The sequence below is a fragment of the Alosa pseudoharengus genome, unplaced genomic scaffold, assembly GCF_046254945.1.
Source record: "Alosa pseudoharengus isolate Yale_2024_CS ecotype anadromous, Long Island Sound unplaced genomic scaffold, YU_APseudo_1.1 YU_APseudo_1.1_scf_18, whole genome shotgun sequence".
NCBI classification, from domain to species: domain Eukaryota; kingdom Metazoa; phylum Chordata; class Actinopteri; order Clupeiformes; family Clupeidae; genus Alosa; species Alosa pseudoharengus.
The window spans coordinates 14,037,025-14,058,444 of record NW_027468650.1 but is presented as its reverse complement, the minus strand read 5'-3'; the positions used below and the strand labels follow the sequence as shown (position 1 = coordinate 14,058,444).

The window sequence follows — 21,420 nt, the reverse complement described above, 5'->3', positions numbered from 1 at the left end:
GATACTGTCTCTCTCTGTCTCTGTCTCTCTCTCTCTCACACACACGCACAAATTTTTGTTCAGGGAATCTTTTGTAAATTGCTTTACAATTACCGTCGGGCCTAGGCCTATTGCCTGGCTTGCCTCAGCTTCGGTCACGTCCTTTTACAATTTTATCATTGTAATAAAAAACGCAATTTGCCACATAATTTCAACATGCTCCTGGCCTACTAATTAATGCCTATTGTAGGCTACTTTATTTTTTGCAAAAAGAAAGAAATCCTTGATAAAATAACAAGTCATTCACATTATAGGCTACTTTACACACTGTTATGTCAGGGTGACTGACAAGCCTGTTCTGAAGACTCCCATTCATTTTGACTGCACGAGCGCGTCTTTTTCAGACAGACAGCGCAATTCATTTTAAAGCAATTTACAAAAGATTCCCTGAACAAAAATGCTGATGTGGTACATGAAATATTTTAGCTAAAAATGTGGAGAATGCAATGCAATCAAGCATTTTGGACGATATATTGTCACAAGCTGGCAGAATAGGCAACAGGCCGATGTGCGTTTTATTTGGAGACTGTTTTGCGAGACAGAGACTGAGTTTGCTGCTGATATTCTGGGGATAGGCTACAACATAGCCAATGTACGACTTTAGCCTTTTAATATATTTGCTGCATTGGATCAGTCTTTCTAGAACAGGCAAGGGCTTTCTAGCCTCACGTCAGCAGCGCTGCATCAACCATATAGCCTACATTAAAACAACCAGCGGATGGTGGGCGTGTGCAGTTTTGAAAATTGGTCAAAAAACTTTGGTGCTGATGGATGATAAGTTTTGCTATGCAGTTATGGTTAAAATAATAGCCCATCAGCGCATCTCTAGTGTGTGTGCCTCTCTCTCGCTCAGAGGGAGGCTGAGGGTCGATCCAGCATGGATTCTAAACTCTGTGGTGGATAGGATCTACAATTAGGTGTTAACAATACTACTACGCTAGGTCGAAGTACTCCCAAGTGCTATTGCGCCACACGTTGTAGTTCTCCTGTTTATTCGCTTGGAAAATCGCCACGTTTCATGTTGCGTGGCTGTAGCATTTCTATCAACTACTCGTGCAACTGTATTTAAGTCGGGAAAACGTGGATGTTTTTGATTACTTCTACGCTTAGTTACGGCAAAGCCCGCTAGCATAGCAACATCCTAACACAGTCCAGCCGCGCACCAGAGCGTTTGAGTGCACGTACAGACACGGGAGAGGTATGACTCAACTCGTGAAAGTTAAGGTAAGAACATATATTACTACTGACATTGGGTGGCGTGTTCCTTTAATGTCTAAACCGCTGGCACCAAAAGTGAGTACCCCCCTTAGTGAAAATGTCCAAATTGTGCCTAAAGTGTTAATATTTTGTGTGGCCACCATTATTTTCCAGCAGTGCCTTAAACCCTCTTGGCCATGGAATTCACCAGAGCTTCACAGGTAGCCACTGGAATCCTCTTCCACTCCATGGCGACATCATGGAGCTGGTGGATGTTAGAGACCTTGTACTCCTCCACCTTCCATTTGAGGATGCCCCACAGATGCTCAATAGGGTTTAGGTCTGGAATAACGCTTGGCCAGTCCATCACCTTTACCTTCAGCTTCTTTAGCGAGGCAGTGGTCGTCTTGGAGGTGTGTTTGGGGTCGTTATCATTCTGGAATACTGCCCTACGGCCCAGTTTCCGAGGGAGGGGATCATGTTCTGCTTCAGTATGTCACAGTACATGTTGCCATTCATGGTTCCCTCAATGAACTGTAGCTCCCCGGTGCAGCACTAATGCAGCCCCAGACCATGACACTCCCACCACCATTCTTGACTGTAGGCAAGACACACTTGTCTTTGTACTTCTCACCTGGTTCCCGCCACACACACTTGACATCATCTGTATCAAATAAGTTTATCTTGGTCTCATCAGACCACAGGACATGGTTCCAGTTATCCATGTCCTTAGTCTCCTTGTCTTCAGCAAACTGTTTGCGGGCTTTCTTGTGCATCATCTTTAGAAGAGGCTTCCTTCTGGGACGACAGCCATGCAGACCAATTTGATGCAGTGTGCGGTGTATGATCTGAGCACTGACAGGCTGACCCCCACCCCTTCAACCTCTGCAGCAATGCTGGCATCACTCATATGTCTATTTTCCAAAGACAACATCTGGATATGACGCTGAGCATGTACACTCAACTTCTTTGGTCGGCCATGGCGAGGCCTGTTCTGATTGGAACCTGTCCTGTTAAACCGCTGTATGGTCTTGGCCACCGTGCTGCAGCTCAGTTTCAGGGTGTTGCCAATCTTCTTATATCCTAGCCATCTTTATGGAGAGCAACAATTATTTTTTTCAGAACCTCAGAGAGTTCTTTGCCATGAGGTGCCATGTTGAATTTCCAGTGACCAGTATGAGAGTGTGAGAGCGATAACACCACATTTAACACACCTGCTCCCCATTCACACCTGAGAACTTGTAACACTAACGAGTCACATGACACCAGGGAGGGAAAATGGCTAATTGGGCCCAATTTGGACATTTTCACTTTCACTTCAGGGGTGTACTCACAAGCGGTTTAGACATTAATGGCTGCTTGTTGTGTTATTTTGAGGGGACAGTAAATTTACACTGTTATACAAGCTGTACAGTGTCATCTCTTCAGTGTTGTCCCATGAAAAGATATAATAACATATTTACAAAAATATTAACTCAGTTAATCCTCATGAGTTTTACATTTTGTTGATCACCGTCCACTCTCCGCATTGGACTCTCTCTCTCTCACACACACACACACACTCACACACACACACTTTGCGTGTAACACACTGGTACTATAATCACAGATAGTTTTGTCTCAACATGGTGTGTGTGAGAAAGGACATTTTGCAGAGAGAAAGTATCAGTGAAGGTGTGAACTTTATTTGTAAGTGTGTGCATATGTGTTTGTGTGGGTGGGTGGGTGGTTGTGAATGTGTTTGTGAGAGAGTCAATGTGCATAGATGTGTGTGTGTGTGGTTGTGAATGTGTTTGTGAGAGAGTCAATGTGCATAAATGTGTGTGTGTGTGAGAGAGAGAGAGATAGATAGAGAGAAAGTATCAGTGAAGGTGTGAACTTTATTTGTAAGTGTGTGCATATGTGTTTGTGTGGGTGGATGGGTGGTTGTGAATGTGTTTGTGAGAGAGTCAATGTGCATAGATGTGTGTGTGTGTGGTTGTGAATGTGTTTGTGAGAGAGTCAATGTGCATAAATGTGTGTGTGTGTGTGAGAGAGAGAGATAGATAGAGAGAGAAAAGAGTGTCCAACGTTGAGGGTGGACAGTGAGCAACATGTAAAACTCATGAGGACAACATAGTGTCAAACCTTAGAAACTACCTCCGACTACAGGAGGTGCAGCATAGCACTCTCTGCGGGCATATCTCCAGACCAGAGATTGGCTACTGCTACAAAATCCATCACTAGATGTCCTTGAGTGTGGATAGAAACAAGGAGAACATGATTATGCACCAGTCACACCAGATCCCATTGCACCAGACTACCTTCTGAAGTTTGTCAGCTGCAACTGTACAGGCGTCTGTGACACTCTCAGGTGCTGCTGTAAAAAGCAAGGAGTCAAGTGTATTTCTGCTTGTTGGAACTGTCATGGTAACTCTTGCCAGAACATCAACCAGCCAGAAGATAACAGGAGTGAGGAAGTGCAGGGGAGTTGAGGGATGAGGTTTGTTAAATTTTAAACTGATTAAGAAAGTTTTGTTTTGTAATTGTTCAATAAAACCACTTGTTATGGATTTTTTATGGACTTGGAGTCATTTTTACTCAAAACTAATGGCTGGGATAGATTCAGCACCCCTAAAAACCTAGTTAGACATCTCAAAAGCTAATTGGTCAACACATTTTTTTCATTATTTTCGCCCAGTCCCTCTGGGCACCCCAAACTTGATGGGCTCTCCAGGTGTTTCCCCGAGGATTGGGGAAAGTTTTGTTTTGTAATTGTTCAATAAAACCACTTGTTATGGATTTTTTATGGACTTGGAGTCATTTTTACTCAAAACAAATGGCTGGGATAGATTCAGCACCCCTAAAAACCTCTAGTTAAACATCTCAAAAGCTAATTGGTCAACAAAATGTTTTCATTATTTTCGCCCAGTCCCTCTGGGCACCCCAAACTTGATGGGCTCTCCAGGTGTTTCCCCGAGGATTTGGCCGTGGATAAATTGGGATGTGTTACTAGACACCTATAGGAACACATGGTAAAAAAAGCTATTGGTATGAAATTGTTTTGCAGATTGGCGAAAAAAAAGCCTAACTTTCCCTAACTATATGGTTTGTCATATGTTAACCAGGGCAACTGGGCTACTGGTAGAGATGGCCAGGGCAACTGGGCTACTGGTAGTTTGCTACTGCATTACAACCATGTAGACTAGTGCATCGGATGGACATTTTTGTACACCCAGTACCTTTCTGTTCGGTAAGGTCTGCTGTTTATTCTGATATATGGTTTGTCATATGTAAAACGAAGGGTTCGTTAAGTAGGCCTATTCCACCGAGATGAATGGGTAGGGAGATGGACGCAAAACCTTCAGTAGAATTTATGATTAAATTGAATGATATTATTTACTTTTCTCGCGAACCGTTCACCACAGCAATTAGCGGCTAACATCGTTTAAAAGCTGAGAAAAAGCTCTTTCGTGTGATACTTGTGATGTCTGTGTGATGAGTAGGCTACTTCGCGAGTAGTTCAACTGAGAAGAATGGGTTAATTTGCACTTTCTTTCTTGCGCTGTCACTTTCTCCACTGCGTAATTTGCGCTGTGAATGCTAAGATTAGCCTATTTTGACAGGCCATAGGCTAAATATATATCGCTAGTAGGACGCAAAGCAGAATATTTAAAGAAGGGGGCACCAAGGCCACCGTGGCCTGTAAACCTCTGATTTTCAAAGGGGCGTCACGGCCATGGCCGGCGTGAAATTCCTACCCTGTCACCAGGGATAAGGAGAACTGACTGAGGAAAAGGTCCAGGAAGTGGCTAGACTTCCTTTTTAACCTGTCTAACCTAGCCTACTTTATTTACCTTTTCATCTACCCCTCCCTATGTTCTCTCTCTGTTGTATGCATGCTTTGCTAATGTCTAAAATATGACACCTCCTCCCTCTCTAACAATGCAGAGTGTTGGTGAATGGCACAGTGCGGTGGAGGCCTAGACAACAAAATTGACTTTTTCCAATAGGACTAGAAGACTTTAGACATTTAGCCTGCCATAAAAGTATGGGCACCAACGGCCATCTTTCTCTTCATGAGGTGGTGTCTACGGCACAATAGCGATAGTGACAGTTGGCTTGCCTGTAGTCCAAAATACCTGTCTGACAAAAATACCAGGAGTGTACCTGGGCAGGTCTACCTGACCCCGGAAGTGCGCAGTTTTGAGTTCTCAGCGGTTGAAAGTGAGAAACATTTGTCTCCGGGGATTGCAACTTTTAACACTAGACTATAGCCTACTTCTTCATCCTTGGTAAGAGGTGTAAAAGTATTTAAAATTAAGTTACAATTTACGAAACCAATAACAATCATGAGTAAGATTTCAAAAATGTTCACGGGTTCGAGCTCAAAATCTAGCTCATCTAGCTCCTCGAAATCGAAGTCAAAACATCGGTCTAAGGGAGAGGCTACTCCTCAAGAAGCCATTCATAAATTACGAGAGACGGAGGCTATGCTTACTAAAAAGCAAGAGTACCTGGAAAGGAAGATCGATGAGGAAATTGCTATCGCTAGGAAGAATGGCACCAGAAATAAGCGGGGTAAGTTAAATGATTGTGGTAGCTAGTGCACCTGTTACACAGCATTTCGCTTAGGCCTACAATTCTTCTACTGGGGATACACATTTGCATGTCATCACAAGCAGTTCTTTTTACCTAATTGATAGGCTACAGATGCGACTCTAACGTTAATCCACGCATTAGTTTTCGTTGAAAGTTTAGGCTTGCGTAGGCGTAGTTGCAGGCTAGTGGCTATGTGCGCTATATGCATCTTGGGGAATTTTGAAAGGAGTGCAGGTAGGTTATCGGGCCTGTGCGCTGCACTTTGTGTGCCCCAAATCAACCTCTGTTTGATATCTGATTGTGTGACCGATTGTAAATAGTTGTGGCTGAATGCATGTTGCATGATGTGGTATGTATGTTAACGCTCACTCCCAATGGGCATGGTCTGTTGTTTTTTAAGCCACTACAATTTCCTGTCTATCTGGTTCAGTAAGAATAGCTGCAGCCATTGTAGTCCACAAAATAAAATGCCCAGCTCAGGCCAGCGTGCATCTCTGAGCAGTTTTGTTATGTAAGTCAGACGACCCCAGCCTGAGCCGAGCGTCTTTGTACTACACTTTTCTCCCCCCCCCCTTTTTTCTCTCCACACACACATACACACAACATACTATTCATTTGTTATTTATGTTTTGAGGAGCAAAAAAAAAACAAACAAACAAACAAAAAATGTTACTCTCTTGTACACTGTATTGTACAATGATGTAATAAAGACAATCTTTAATCTTCTTTGGAGACTAATTTTGCCTACTCATGCACTTCTGTAAAACATAGGCCTATGTTTTGCAATCAAAAGCTGCTGAGGTCTGCAAATTACATAAGTCATGTAATGTATGTGACTGTGCGTGTGTTTATAAAAGTCAGTGATGTTAAACAGACATAACTTATTTAAGTGCACTAACTAATGCATATTGCTTTCTGCCAATTCTTTGCCCAGCCGCTTTGCAGGCACTGAAGAGGAAGAAGCGCTATGAGCAGCAGCTCACTCAGATCGATGGCACACTCTCCACCATCGAGTTCCAGAGGGAGGCCCTGGAGAACACCAGCATCAACACAGAGGTGCTGAAGAACATGGGCTATGCAGCCACGGCCATGAAAAAAGTCCATCAGAAAGTGTGAGTTAATCGGACACCTTAACTATAGATAATACGTTTTTCCCAAGATAAAAGATTTTCCCAAGCCTTCAGTTACATCAGAATGCAATAATCAATGGTGTTGGAGCATTAATACAGAAAATGGTAAATAAATGTACATAGACTAATTGACAAAACAGTCTTACTCAGGTATTAAAAAGAGTAGAAGAATTTAGGCCACAAGGAAGCTCTGTCAAGCTGAAAATTGAAGAACTGGTAGTTAAGCAGGTAGCTTGTTACCTCGAGGAAATCATCAATAAATCCACCCACTCTGGTTCTTCCCCTCTAAAGAGACATGGATAAGATTGACACACTGATGGATGACATTCAAGAGCAACAGGATCTGTCCAAGGAGATCAGTGATGCCATCTCACGGCCCTTTGGAGAGGAGTTTGATGAGGTATCACATTAGTAGGCCTTCGTTTTTTTTGGGGGGGATAAACTTTTTCTAAAAATGTGTTAAAATAAAAAATACTCTACATTTGTTTTCTGACTAGACTACACATGTTCACTGTACATGAACCTGAGCTGAGAGCTGTTTGCCCATTAGCTTAATAACAAACTTTTCCTTCTCTGCATTATGTACAGTAGATACAGTACTTTTGTCTCTGTTTTTTTGTGTGTGTGTGTGTGTGTAACTAGGATGAGCTGTTGGCTGAGCTGGAAGAGCTAGAAATGGAGGAGAACTCCAAGAGAATGGCGAAGTTACCCAGCGCGCCTACGGTCAGGTTGCCAAGCGTGCCACAGTCCAGCCACCGCACTCGTAAGTCACACAGCCATGATGAGTGATGATTAGATTAGATTAGATTAGATTCAACTTTATTGTCATTGTGCAGAGTACAAGTACAAAGACAACGAAATGCAGTTTGCGTCTAAACAGAAGTGCAAAAAAAGCTGAAAAGTGCAATGTGATATACAAAGTATAGACAGATGGTGCAATAAATGGACAATACATATAGTGCAGTGTAGACAGTATACACATGTTTCTTGAATGGTTTCATCCACTGGTTATGGCTTTCATGGTGACGTTTCTCTTTGTCTTTGCAGCCTCGAGGAAGCGCGTGGAGGATGATGCAGATATGAAAAGGCTTGCGTCTTGGGCAGTCTAAGCTGCTTTTCTCCTGCTCTGGCAACGTCTTGCCGTGAGTGATCAAATATGGAAGCTAAAACAGTCTCTGAGAATGTAGAGCTTTTAAGAGAAAATTTAAAGTTACACTAATCACATGTTTATAAAAGTGATTTTGCACTTTTAATACTTGCCAAACATTTACATTGTAATGTAAAATGAAGGATAATTGTTGTGGCAAAAACTTTTACATTGTGCTGGAGATGCCTCATGTCCTCTCCTTACCTGTCATTGTGAATATTGGTTCTTTTACCCTTTTACCTTCTGTACTATGTTATGTCATGTATATGCTTTGGTCTGTGGGAATCAGAAAAAAACGTTCCTGTAAGATTCACTGTGGTGTCTTTGTATTAGGACAAAATGATTGAAGATTTGCTTTTTTCCCCCTCTAGATATGTTAGCTCAGGTGTATAACCACCACTTGTGAACATGAGATCGGTTTCCCTTGGCCCACATTTTTATGTAAATAATCTAAATCATTGATTATTTTATTTGATGAAGTAATAAACATTTTGAAAGTATGCTATGCGATTTGGCAGTGGTCTGAAATGGACATCCACAGATGTCAAGATAGTCCAAATTTTGTCAATAAGAATTCTATGTACTACTTGCACTTGTTATTTTTACCAGCTGTCTAAGATAAGCAGCACTATACAGTTCTGTGGTGCTGGTCAGAGTTGCAAAAATGTGAAGGAAAAGCTTTCATAGCAAAGCATCTCCTATGGTATGACCTCATGCTAGCAACCCTTGTATTAGTGCCAACTGGACTGTTGTTTTTCAAATGCCCTTTTCATTATAGCCAGTTGGTGCACACATCATTAGTGCAAGTCTAATTTAGTAAAATAAAAAAGAAGTTAACAAGATTTTAATAAACAAATCAGGCAAATGTATTAATCCACTACCACAGATAACAACCAGCATAAACAGAACAGCATTGTAATATAACCTACACTAGATGTAATTGTTCAGGGTGCCACCTTGTGGCTACACAATTTTTATAATTTGCAAGCATGGATGTTTCACAGTGACTGAACACTCACTGGTAGTTTAAAGGCTGTGCACAGACTCTATAAAGTGCAATATTCTTGAATATCTCTAGCATTGTCAGTGCAATGGCAAAACATAATATAATTTACTAACCAATTGTGCTTTAGATATGCATAATTGTTCATGTCTTAGCTGGATCTCTTTATGATGCATGTATTTATATTTAGGCAACACAATTCATAAGCAGGATAGGGAGGGCAGTACATTTGGTAAAAACATAATAATAATCAAATGATATAATTATAAAATGTCTTATTTATAACACCTTTCACTATAATTTTTGTAACTAGATGTACCGCAGAGCGGTACAAAATATGACCGCCGCCCAGTCCAGCACATTTTTTCCACAAAAATAAGTCACACTTGGCAAATTGTGTTCATTTCCTCCTTTGTTCCTGCTTAGCTTCAGTAATTCAGCAAAGTCAGGGTATTTGCTGGTCTGGCTGCTGGCTAAAAACAAAATGTGAAAGGCATATATGATTCTAACTGTCTCACTGCTCAATTCTCACTGGTATCTGCTAGAAAACAAGTACCAAAACATGATTAGTTCATAGATTTCACATGTAAAATACATTTTATATAACCCCATCTTGCCTGTTCATAATTTTGAGAAATTGTTGAATTGTGTGCATTTGTGCGTGTACGTGTTTATGTGTATGCGTGCGTGCATGTGCTTGTGGATGTGCCTGTGTGTGTGCATGTGCATGCATGCGTACATCTACTGTGTGTGTATGTGGCATACGTATGATTACTGTGAATGTATGTGTGGGAATATCTGTTTATGCACATGTGTGCATATGGAATTGGTTAACATGACCCCTGGAGGCAAACATACGCAAAAAATTGGTCATCCTAAGCCCTACGGTTCTCAAGATATTCACAGAAAACTCTGTTGGTGTACGGTCACTAAATGTACACACATTATTTTATTTTATGGCCCCCCATGAACGAAAGTTCACGAAACTTGGCATGTATTCGGAGGGTGTCATAATGATCATACACTTTCAATCTCGTGCAGTTTTGACCATGTCAGCCAGAGATATTGTGATTAAAACACCTACTTTTTTGCTTTTTAATTTTTAACTAGGTGGCGCTATACATGAAATAAGTGGAAATGGGATGGGTTGACATGGCCCCTTAAGATCAACATACAAAAAAAAGGTGGTCCTCCTAAACCCTACGGTTCTCGAGATATTCACAGAAAACTGTGTCTGCCCTACCCTCCTTTCGGGGGTCCACAGATGAAAACGAATTCCATGCTATCCATGTGAGGCTACATGCCCACCAAGTTTCGTGTACCCCGGTCTTTCAGTGTCCCGGGAATCCTTGACGGAAATTTGTCCGTGTGAAAAAAACAAAAACAATCTGACTAAACCTATATGACCGCCGCTTCGCTGCGCGGCGGTCATAATGACATAGGAATTAAGCTAATTAATAAGTATGTAAGCGCACACACACACACACAAAGTTGGACATCCTCACAGGTGCTTGCCTCGTATAGCTGGGAGCCATCTTCGCTGGCTGCAGCCCAAATTGAGCACGTACAGTATGCTGCTGTCTTGGTGGTTTTGTGCACGTGAACCGAAAAAACAACTCCACATTACAGTCAATATCAGCTAATCCCCTGGTCTGTGTTTTTGAAATAGGCATTTTAACATAACATGATTTGAAATGTCACTTACACATTTCCTGTTTTCCTTCATGTTCAAGACATCAACCTCTCATAGCAAAATACCCTTGGCTATTTAGCATGGCTAAATAGGCTGTTGAGCCTCATGTGCTAACGTCTCCCAGACTTAATATTACTGTGATATTTACCAATGATGAATAAAAATGAGACAATAACTGCTTTTAAACATTTTTTATGTTTATTTATTGTTTAATAATCACATCACTAGTTAACAATTAACCACAATAAACACTTCTTTCAAACAAACAAAACAATTCTGAATTAATGGAAAAAAAAAAAAATCAAAACAAAAAAAAAATAACAAAAACAGACAAAAAGGTTTGCAAATGGCAATGTCTGCAAATGACAAGTCTATCTAACAGTATCCCACTGGTTTTTTGCATGCTCTATAGATGTGTTCTATTAGTATGCTTGCACACTAGGCGTGCGCTAACCATATAAGCTGGACTAGGGGTGACTCCGACCAGGATTCAGAACAGACAGCTAACTGTTAGTCTTACAGAGAGAGTGGTAGCAGAGGGAGTATATCTCTCCAGCCCATCAAAAGACAGGACATTCTTGCCAGCTTCAGATGAGCGCCTTGTGGCCAATGGTGGCATCATCCTTGTGTGGGTAACACAGACAATGACCTTTGACCTCTCCAATCACCTCCTGTTCCACAGGATGCCCAGGGTGTCCCGGGCACACATCAGTCAGTGCTAACCAGTCCTATTCCTGTACTTCTCTTCAACGTGTGAGTCAATCTAAGAGGATGCCATCACATCCACAGATGCCAGAAAAGGCTGGCCCAGAGCTTGTGCTTTTTCAGGGCTTTATTGTTCTTTTAAGACTAATGTTGTAGCGCAGGTGGACAGGGTAGGCATGAAGTTTTCCCTTCATAAATTAAACTTACTGAAACGCTCAAAATAAACTGGGTGGGGAACCACTCTGGAGAACTACTCCTCAACGCCTCTCCTGGCCTTCAACTATCAAACCAAAATGCAAGTAACACACTAAGATCAGAACAAACTTCAGTTTGGTGCCTTTTAAAAGTTCTGCTTTAAAAACATTCGTTTACTTAGCCCTTTTTAATTGATCACATTTGCTATAGCAATGGAAAAAATCTCCCTAAAAATCAGAAGGGTACATAAAGTTGCAAAAAGCAATGATGTAGCTTCTCTTCAACCGTCAATGTGCTTTCACTGATAGCATATAATTGCTTTTGTTTATATTCTAACATTACATGATGCGTTGCATGGCGTGTGTATCTGATCATGAGAAAGGGTTTATGAACTGTAAAATATATATATTTATATACAAATCGAAGTGATTACAGAGGGAGAACTGCAAGCCTAAAGCGTCAGTAATGGTGGGGTTAGTGTGAGTGGTAACTGTCGTAGATACCAGAACCAGCAGGATAAACACAAGTGTGAGTAACTGTAGCCACCTGTAAAACGCGGCCGTGATCACCAGCTAGGTCACTGGGAACCGGCAGAGAGCGGTTCACCAAGGAACCCCTGTCTAACAGACGGCAACCTGCAGTCCACAGACACTGAGCCCCTCCCCCACCACACCGGAATCTGGTCCGACCCTGGGCATCATGTGGGTCATATCAACTACAGAAGCTGCCGGCTTCGCTTTAGATAAACTCATTCAGGCACACAACCATACTAATATTTTTTAGAGGAAAATACATAATTAAAATAATAAATCAACTTGGGATATTTGTTCAGCACAATGATAAATCATTATTCATACATCATTATTTCATGTATTAGTATTGCTATGTCTTGGCTACAACAGCGAACAAAGGAAAGTTCTTCAGGGAACCCTTACAAATAGAATAAATATTTCAAAGCTGTCCGAGGCCAATTCTACAGATTATCCTTGCACTAGCAATCACAAGTTTGGGGCACTGAATCACCTCCACAGACTAGAAGCAGTTCTCAAAGGATACCTTCACTCACGACTCTCTGTGACATTGCTAAGCCTTAAGGTGCTTAAAATAGAGTACTTAAAATAGCTCAGCATATCTGTAAGGTTCTTTTGTTAGGAAATCAGGCTGTGCATGTATCCTGATTCCTGATTCCTTCTAAAGTACATCTCGTTTTGTTCTTGTGTGTGGTTACTTCTTGATATTCTCTAAATTACTTTCAAATGAGAATAAAAATAAATGTTTTTGCAAAATCTTTGCAACTCCATTCTGTGTGTGGGTCTTGTCCTATGCCTGTCTATGAGAAAGAAAATGAAAAGGCGCACAATCCTGCAAACATGAGTCAATCTTCAACACACTGTCCTCACCAGCCTCCTCTCAAAAGTCGAACGCTTATCAACATTCAGAATAACCTGGAGTCTAAGCCACAGAAACGCAAGTCATCATATAAATACTGTTTATAAGCATGTACTAGTAGGCTTTTAGGGGGAAAAAACAGCACGATATTTGTCAACGCACAACAAAGGCTATTTAGAGGCAACTGTACGTAAGTGCTACTTGAGGAGTAAGCTTCATCTACGAGTCCACTCATCAAGTCCTGATGAAACACCAACATGCCGTTTTCTGGCACTTGTCCAAAACCGTGCCAAACTAACACAACACGTCTCAGAAAGAGGACACCAGCCACAGGATTGCAAGCACGGCTAGTCACGAGTACACTGTTCAGAAGGATTCTCCTGAAGCACGAATATTGGTTGATTAAGTTTTGTAGTTTCAAAGGATAACATTCTGTTAGTCTACGTATCTCTCCCTTGACAGGACCCTGTGTGTTATTGTTGTGGGTCGACGTTCCTTGTGGGATTTCAGGTAAGAAGAGAAAGAGAGAAGGAGGCACATACTGAACACTAGCTCTCCGACTTCCTTCACCAGACGCAGACACATCCTCAGCCCCTAAGTACGACTTCCACGAGCCTTACTATTCAAACATGTCAAAGCAGAAAACAAGTCGATCTAAACCAACTGTAACACATCAACCGTTCAAAGCTAGGTAATTGTTTCAGTTAACCGTTAAAACCGGAAGGTCAACACACCTTACAACCTTACTGATTTGCGACTTGAACCTGTATCCTTCTCTTGTCGACATACTACCTCAGTCTTGGGCTTCAGAAAAGAGCAGTGCCCATTAGGCCTGCTACTACCCGGATTTAAACCAGATCAGAATGGATCTGCTGTGGTCTGAAAATGTGTGCGTGTAGCTGTGAGGATTTGTGCATCCTTGTAGGCAAACGTCGTATTGCTTCAAGAGAATGAGGAAAACCAAGAGCTGAGAGAAAAAGACAGATAGAGAGACCGAGAGACAGGGAAAATATACAGAACTAAAACCAAAGACTAGTGAAGGAAAACCCAAAAAGCCAGAAAAATCCTCAGAAGAAACAAATCCAAAGAACAGAAACTAACGTAACAACAAAGCTCAGTGTTACAATTATCACTCAAACACACCATCACGAAACACAGAGTTTTTTTTAGAGTTTTAAAGAGCCTAACTGCTAAAACAGACTATATATTGTGAATGTGAATGCTCTCATACTGAACAGGCAGGACACAAGGTTGCCACACAGGGGAGCCGAAGAATGTGTGAAATGAGAGGGAATACATACATCAGCCCGGATACTCACAATGTAAGGACGCTTAATGGCCTACAGCCAAACCAGCAACTCTATACGCCATGTGGTGTGAATAATATATGATAGTGTTAAACGAGTCAGTGTTGAACAAGATACAGGATTCACAATTCACTGTTTTTTTTTTTGTGTTTGTCTTGTTTTAAATCACTACAGCCAGAGGGATATACTGCATTTACCAGATGCTAAACTGTAAATAAGACTGAGGTGTTCTGCGCTGTGAGTAAATATGAGTGAGATGGAGCAGAGAAGACAGTGGGAGTCAGAGGAGGAGGAGGAGGAAGAAGATGAAGATGGTTGAGTTCACTGTGAACACTGTGGGAAAGAGGCAGCAGAGGGAGAACACAGGACTCTGTGAATGTCACCCAGCAGGGAAATATAACAAACAAACAAACAAACAAACAAACAAGCTGTCCCCAGAACCAAGAGGTCCAGCTGCTAAACCCTCCCACCACAAAGGGCCCCAAACACAAAGTCATTTAGTTTAGAACCGGAGAGATACAGGCGAGCACAGTAGTGAAACTCCAGGAAGCCTCGAAACCCACCCCTCGCCCCCCTTCATCATAAAACCCTTGCCCGGCCCGAAGCTCAGCATATATACAGCCAAATACCAGCTCAGCCAATAAGGGTGAGCCAGGAAGGAACAGGGGGTAAGAGGACACACAGACAGCATTAGGGGAGAGCAGACCGTGAAGAGGGATCAGGTTGGGATGAAATAAGGATGGTGGTGGGTTGGGATGGATGTCGGGTAGGTGGGAGGAGGGGTCACGTCCTGTGGTGTTCGGCGAGGTTGCCCCCGTTGCCCCGATGCCCCTCCTGAGGGGGGGTGAGGGGGAGGGGGCAGAGGGAGCGGGACCGGGGCATGGCAGACGCCAGGGAGTCGTGGAGCGAGACGCTACGGGGGGTTGGGTGGTGGAGGGGGGGTCTGTGGGCAGGGCTGTCACCCAGGGCTGGCCAGGATATGATGTCGGCGCCGTGGTCCGTGCGAGAGCGCGCGTTCTCACGGAAGTTGAGCTTGAAAGACTCAATCTGCATCGGAAGGTGTGAAAAATAGACAGAGAGAGAGCAAAGAAAGATAGAGAGAAAGAGGGGAGGGGGAGGATAGACAAAAAGAGAGGGAGGGGGAGGTTGGCATGGAGGGGGAATTGAAATGAAAGGGGTAAAAGGACAGCAAAAAGCAGAATTAAATGCCTGTAAAATAAGAAGAGGTAACAAACGATTCGGGGGTCAGGGAAAAAAATCAATCAGAACAAACATCTAAATTCAAACTTATCAGTAGACATGCAGCACAAAAACATCAGCGAAACATAGCTAATAGGGAAAAAACACAGTTGATGTTTACAGCAATCACCTTGTGAAACACTATAGACACTGACATTAAAGTTTTTACTAAATAAATGTAGTCATTTAGCTGACGCTTTTATCCAAAGCTACTTACAACAAACAAGGTACAATAAAGGTACAGTGCCACTAAGACATTGTTAGTGCAGCATTACGTACTACTCACTTAAAATAGAAAAACTGCTGACTCAGTTGACAACTAAACTCACTATATATTGTGTTAGCTTTTTTAGCAGCAACAAAAGTGTATATGGCTTTACTCTCCCCCGCCATACCGAACCTAGTATGGCCTAATGTTAGCATCTTCTCATAAGTTAAATGAAATTATATATTAGAAGTGCTTCACAATTATTGGTTATCTATCTATTTCAGCAAAATACCTTCTCTGAGAGAACATTTCCACTAGAACCTATTTATACTTAACTTCAAGATAGTTGATTTAACCACTCAGCTTCACACATACTTCTTTTAAAAACTAACTGAGCAACTCTACACCAGTAAAATATGGTGACCTGACATGATGAACCTGTCAGGAGTTTATGGTAGTCTGTACTGACCAGGGATCAATACTAGAAAAGATCTAGGAACAGATCCATTAATCTTGTCCAGCTTAATGTCTCAATATCAATATATTTTGGTTACCCTGATTCATAATGACAAATTGAGCTCAAAACTCAGACTCTTTTGTGACTTTAACACCCCATCATGTGCTTAATGTTGCTAAATCCGCAGACTAGCTATTGACTTAATATGTCCTAACTAGCGCATATACTCCGTTGGTATATGACCTTCAAGGGTGGACATGTGTTTGTAATTCAAAGGCTACATCTCCATGAAGCCCAACCCAGTGGGTTAGGATGAGGAGAAGAGGGGGGGTCAGGACTTCTGTCATGTCTAAGCTCATGGATCGAAAGGGCATGGTGCACTGGCCCGCACACACACACACACACACACACTTACTTGTTTCAGGGATGCGTGAGTCCAGGCCCTGCTGGGGGTCCCGGAGCCCCTCGCTCCCGCAGGGTGGCCCTTCCTTCATCAGCCCATTCTCCTGGGCCTGTGCTTGGGCCGGCATGGGGCTGGCCACCGGCACCTCAGCCTGGCCGCCACTAGAGGGAGCCCCTGTGCCCTCGGCTGCCTCCTGCGCCCCCTCAGCCTAGAAACACACAGCAGCCAGCCAGTCAAAACAGTGGAATGGGGATGGCATGGAGTGAGACAGGGAGTGTGTGTGTGTGTTTGTCTGTGTGTGTGTGTGTGTATGTGTATGGACTAACTAAAAAAAAAAAATTATGAATGGATGTGAATGGAAATATGGTCCACCACAGATGCAGAGCCAGTGAACAGAAAAAATAATAATAAATAACAGCATGTTGTGGCCCTTTCTGTAAAAAGGTTCATTTCATTATGTTTAAGCCTACTTTATGCAGACTTTTTTTGTAAAATTTCCAATGAAATTTTACATAAACTGTGAATAACCTTTTTGAAGCAAAGCAAAACACAATTAAAATATTTTAAACAGTTAAGGGTTGTGTAATTCTTGACCCATCTACCCATATCTCTAGCTCAACTGCTTGTGTTAACCATCTGAAAAAAAGACCTACCAGCTAAAGCATGATATGAATATTACAATACAACTTTTGCTAAACTGTCTGACATAAATTTGAGTGTTTTTATACACTTTGAATATTGTACAGGGGGGAAAAAATGAAAAAGCACAAGGTTTGCACAGAAATTATACATTTACGTTCACTAGATAAAGGAGCTCCTGCGTTGGTGAATAGTTTCCACCATCAAACAAAATGTAGAAATGCAAAGAAAAAATGGGAGAAAGAAGCAAATAAATGCTGATGAAGGCCAGGTTTTGGTAGCACTGTACTTGAACACCACCGCATAATGATTATTATTATTATGTTACTGTACTGGCATCTTTTGGTACGGATATGTTCATCTAAAGATGAGGGGTTCAAGTAGAGTACTCCCAATATGTCCACCATTCACAAGCGTAAGCAGCTGAGCACTCTAATGGATCACAAACTGCTGAGGTGCACTGAGGGAGTGATACTTAATGATGTTTGTCTGTGTTTAGAAGCCTGTACACCACACAGGGGTGGTTTCTATAACAAGGACAAAAGCAGCCCACGACTGCTCATAATCTTTAATATACACAGTAAACTGCATCTGTGACAGATAATCCTTTGTCTTCATTTTTTATAATTTATTCTATATTCTTTAAACTGTTAAAACTGCGAGTATATAAAAGTAGACCTACATGGGTCTATATGGGTCTTGCCAAATCTCAGAAAGGTCTTTATTGTGAGGCCTCTCTCCAGTATTTTAGCTTGAGAAGCCTGTCAAAGACCAAAGCTGTCTAAAATGGACGGTTTGCTTACAAAAGTCCAAATGTACAGCTAAGCCTGAGTTGGTAGATACACAAATAGCTTGTTTGCCTCCCTATGTGTAGGCCTACATAAGATGTGTGTGTTTGCACATTTTCATGAAGCAGCCATGGAGACAGTGGTCTTGGGACAGATGAGCTCTCATAGGCTGAGGGGTCAGGTGACATCACAATGGGCAGCCCATCCACTCTAGACTGTTTACAGCTGAGGCAGAGACGATTGGCCCGGAACCCCCATAGAGATTTAGAATTCCATAATACATTACCAATGATTAAACACATTTGTTTCAAACATTGGTCTCAACTAAAACTACTGGGGACCACAGTAGTGTTGATTCTCCAAATCACCATAACATTTGGTTGCACATACCAGTTGACAGATAGGGTAATTTCTCACACTTTTTCATACAGAGACAAACAAGGTTGCTGTGGGACCTCAAAATGACACATCAAAGAGACAGAATGCTTTGAACATGTTGAGAGTTATGAAAGTAGTGAAGAAACAAACCATGTAACTAAGGAAATAATTCTACATCTTTAATGAAAAAAAAAGCTTGAAAATGTTGTACATGCTATTCATGTTATAATTTACATCAATCTTCATCAAGGGCTTTTGTTACTAATTCATAAGATCCATTTTTCAAAAAAAAAAAAAGAAAAGAAAATCTCATACCAGCACTGACTGCATTTTGTACTGCATACATAATGTATGTATATGATAAACTGAAGACCTTAGAAAAGAACTAACATGTTGCTACTCCCCAGAGTAGATGCACAGAGGGGTCTGTGGGGGTACGCCGCCGTTTTGACGCAGAAGCATAAATCAGCCTTAAACTAATACTGGTGAACAGCTGTCATTGGATTGCCCTCTTGTGGTGGGCACAGGTAGTGCAAAACTAAAGACTCAAAACGTACCATAAGTACTTACCACACAAGAGCTCCCTAAAGGAACCATTACTGCACCGAGTATTTCAGAGGCGTTATTTTTTTAACAGTGGTGGGGGCGGGAGGTGAAGCATGAAACAATCTGAACTGGTGGGCATTTCAAGTACACGGTTTAGTTGCAAACCCTGAGTAGCCCTTGGTACCCATAGTACTGTAGGTGGTGTATCTCTTTTGGCTTTGTTTTACTGGGTGAATGAAGCCATAGGGCTATTAGGAAGTTAGCCACTACCTCTGGATTAATTCATCCAGGTTTGTCACTTAATAACATATGCACTTGAACCTCCACCACCAACCCTGAGCGAGGGATCACTGGTGGGGAGAGTACTAAACATCTATACTACATCTATTTGTAAAAGTACAAATACTCCCTTAAAAATTGACTCAAATAAAAGTGAACATTCATTCTTGAGAAACTTACTCAAGTAAAAGTAGCTAAATAGCCAATAAATGCAAAAACAGCACTTGTTACTTGTTACACTTTTTTTAAATTTTGTAAGGCAGGTGCAGTGGGCCAATCAAACATAACAATTGCCTACACACCTATTAGGCCTTGGGTTGCCTAGGTCTACTCTCATTATCTACCCCTGACTCCAAGTATACCCTTCTCTCTCTGTTTTCCTATCTCAGAGTGGACAAATGAAATAGCCTTAATTTCAAATGACCTACCTGTAACAATGTTTTTCAAATAGATTACAAATGCTGATCTGAGAGCAGTTATCAACAAGGTTTTCTTATTAGTAGCCTAGATTCTGCATATGCTGACAATGTTTCTCCACTCTGACCAACAAGCTGCTTGTTTGAAAACAGCACTAAAATGTGTTTGTAATAGGCTTGTTTTTGTGAGGATGCCTGTGAACTCTGTTATGTAGATAGCTAGTATCTGCTTAGAGGTGCTTCTGGCTCTCTTTCCCTGGTGATTTAGAGCAGATTTGTGGTAACGAAGGTATATGGAAAATGTAGTTGAGTAAAAAGTACTAGAGCAAGACTAGGAGTGCAGTTTTAAAAAATGAATTTGAAGAGTACTCATTCCTTAAAAAAATACTAATTTTTACTCATGTGTGTTACAAGTAGTTGCGTTACTACCCACCCCTGTGAGACCTTACTACAAAGCAAGGTTTACCCAGGTAATTTCAGGAGTAACCGCTGATCCCCAAACAGCTTGCAAATTTAGAAACAATAGCTGCTCATTACAGTGTTCAAGTAATTAATCAAGTAGTTTAGGGCAAACCTGGGTAAGTAAACTCAGCAAGAGGTAAACCTTCTAAAATAAGGGCCTTTTGGGCTTTGTGTTGTTGGATGAACGAAGCCATAAAGCTCTTCTATTAGAAAGTTTACCACATCCTCTGGGTTAATTTACCTAGGTTTATCGCAAAACTTAAGATTGAAATACCCGCCCAGCGTCTTCTGTTGCTGTTGTCTCACCTTAATGTTTCCACCACCAGGTTCATGTTTGACGTTCTCCATGGAGCCCACTTTTGGCTGGCCCTTGACGGCCACCTTGTGAGACTCAATCTTCACGTCTCCGCCGCCTAAAAGACAAGGGTGGTCACTTCCTGCTCGCAATGAGAGCAAAACTACACACAACCAGTGATAGGAACATGCACTATTCAAAGCAAACAAACCAACAAAACCAATCTCATATAAATCAATGGAGAAGAAAATACAGCACATCACACACACACGCACGTGTAGGCACGCACACACACACACACGCACACGCACACATACGTGTCAGTGCCTACGCACACACACACACACACACACACACACGTAAGCGTGCGCACACACGCACACACAAACACACACACATGCACATACACACACAAACGAACATACACACACACACACACACACACACACACACACACACACACACACACACACACACACACAGCTTCTCACCTGGCTTGTGCTTAATGTTGTCTTTGGAACCACATTTTGAGGTCACCTTACTAACATCCATCTTCTTACTGAGGATCTGGACCTGCAAATGTATGCAAACACATATAATGCTGAACACAGTCCTGCTCATGGAAGAACAGCCATGGACATGTAGAGGTGGCCTTCATGAATCCTACTGAATGGTGAAACTAATACACTCACACACACACGCACGCACGCACACACACACACACGTACACACAAATGTATAGTTCATGCATGCTATTGAAAGCTGAGAAAATTCCAGATTCATTACACAGAGTTCAGGAGAGAATGAGAGAGGGCACTTTGTTCTTAGCACTGGTTGAGCAAAGTGTAATACGACAGATCAACAGGAGTGGTCCAAGACAGAGACAGTTGGAAGGATTTGTTGAACTCTTGTTAGAGATGTTTA

At 41.8% G+C, this 21,420-nt stretch overlaps 2 protein-coding genes across 10 annotated transcripts in view; one reads left to right on the top strand and one right to left on the bottom strand.

Annotated features, from left to right (window-relative positions):
* The first annotated feature begins 5,340 nt into the window (after positions 1-5,340).
* chmp4c (charged multivesicular body protein 4C) lies at positions 5,341-8,594 on the top strand. The gene is made up of 5 exons (XM_076290291.1): positions 5,341-5,796; positions 6,752-6,929; positions 7,239-7,347; positions 7,590-7,710; positions 7,995-8,594. Exons 1-5 carry the CDS (start codon positions 5,568-5,570, stop codon positions 8,054-8,056), a joined length of 699 nt encoding a protein of 232 aa, XP_076146406.1. The 5' UTR covers positions 5,341-5,567; the 3' UTR covers positions 8,057-8,594.
* Positions 8,595-8,695: 101 nt separating this feature from the next.
* LOC143130957 (uncharacterized) overlaps positions 8,696-21,420 on the bottom strand; it is a 107,257-nt gene continuing 94,532 nt past the window's right edge. For 8 of the 9 annotated variants that reach the window (XM_076290282.1, XM_076290289.1, XM_076290290.1 and 5 more), the window contains 4 exons: positions 20,988-21,069; positions 20,508-20,614; positions 16,706-16,901; positions 8,696-15,595 (listed from right to left, as the gene is read on the bottom strand). In XM_076290282.1, the coding sequence (XP_076146397.1) occupies positions 15,588-15,595; positions 16,706-16,901; positions 20,508-20,614; positions 20,988-21,069 (393 nt within the window). In that variant the 3' untranslated portion in view covers positions 8,696-15,587. The remainder of the gene's footprint in view (positions 15,596-16,705; positions 16,902-20,507; positions 20,615-20,987; positions 21,070-21,420) is intronic. The other variant, XM_076290284.1, reaches the window with a different exon arrangement.

What these genes read in the sequence shown, in the direction of transcription:
- chmp4c (XM_076290291.1), top strand. Translation starts at nt 5,568, where the DNA reads ATGAGTAAGATTTCAAAAATGTTCACGGGTTCGAGCTCAAAATCTAGC. An exon ending in TGGCACCAGAAATAAGCGGG is followed by an intron (nt 5,797 to 6,751) that starts GTAAGTTAAATG and finishes TTCTTTGCCCAG; the next exon opens with CCGCTTTGCAGGCACTGAAG. An exon ending in TTGGAGAGGAGTTTGATGAG is followed by an intron (nt 7,348 to 7,589) that starts GTATCACATTAG and finishes GTGTGTAACTAG; the next exon opens with GATGAGCTGTTGGCTGAGCT.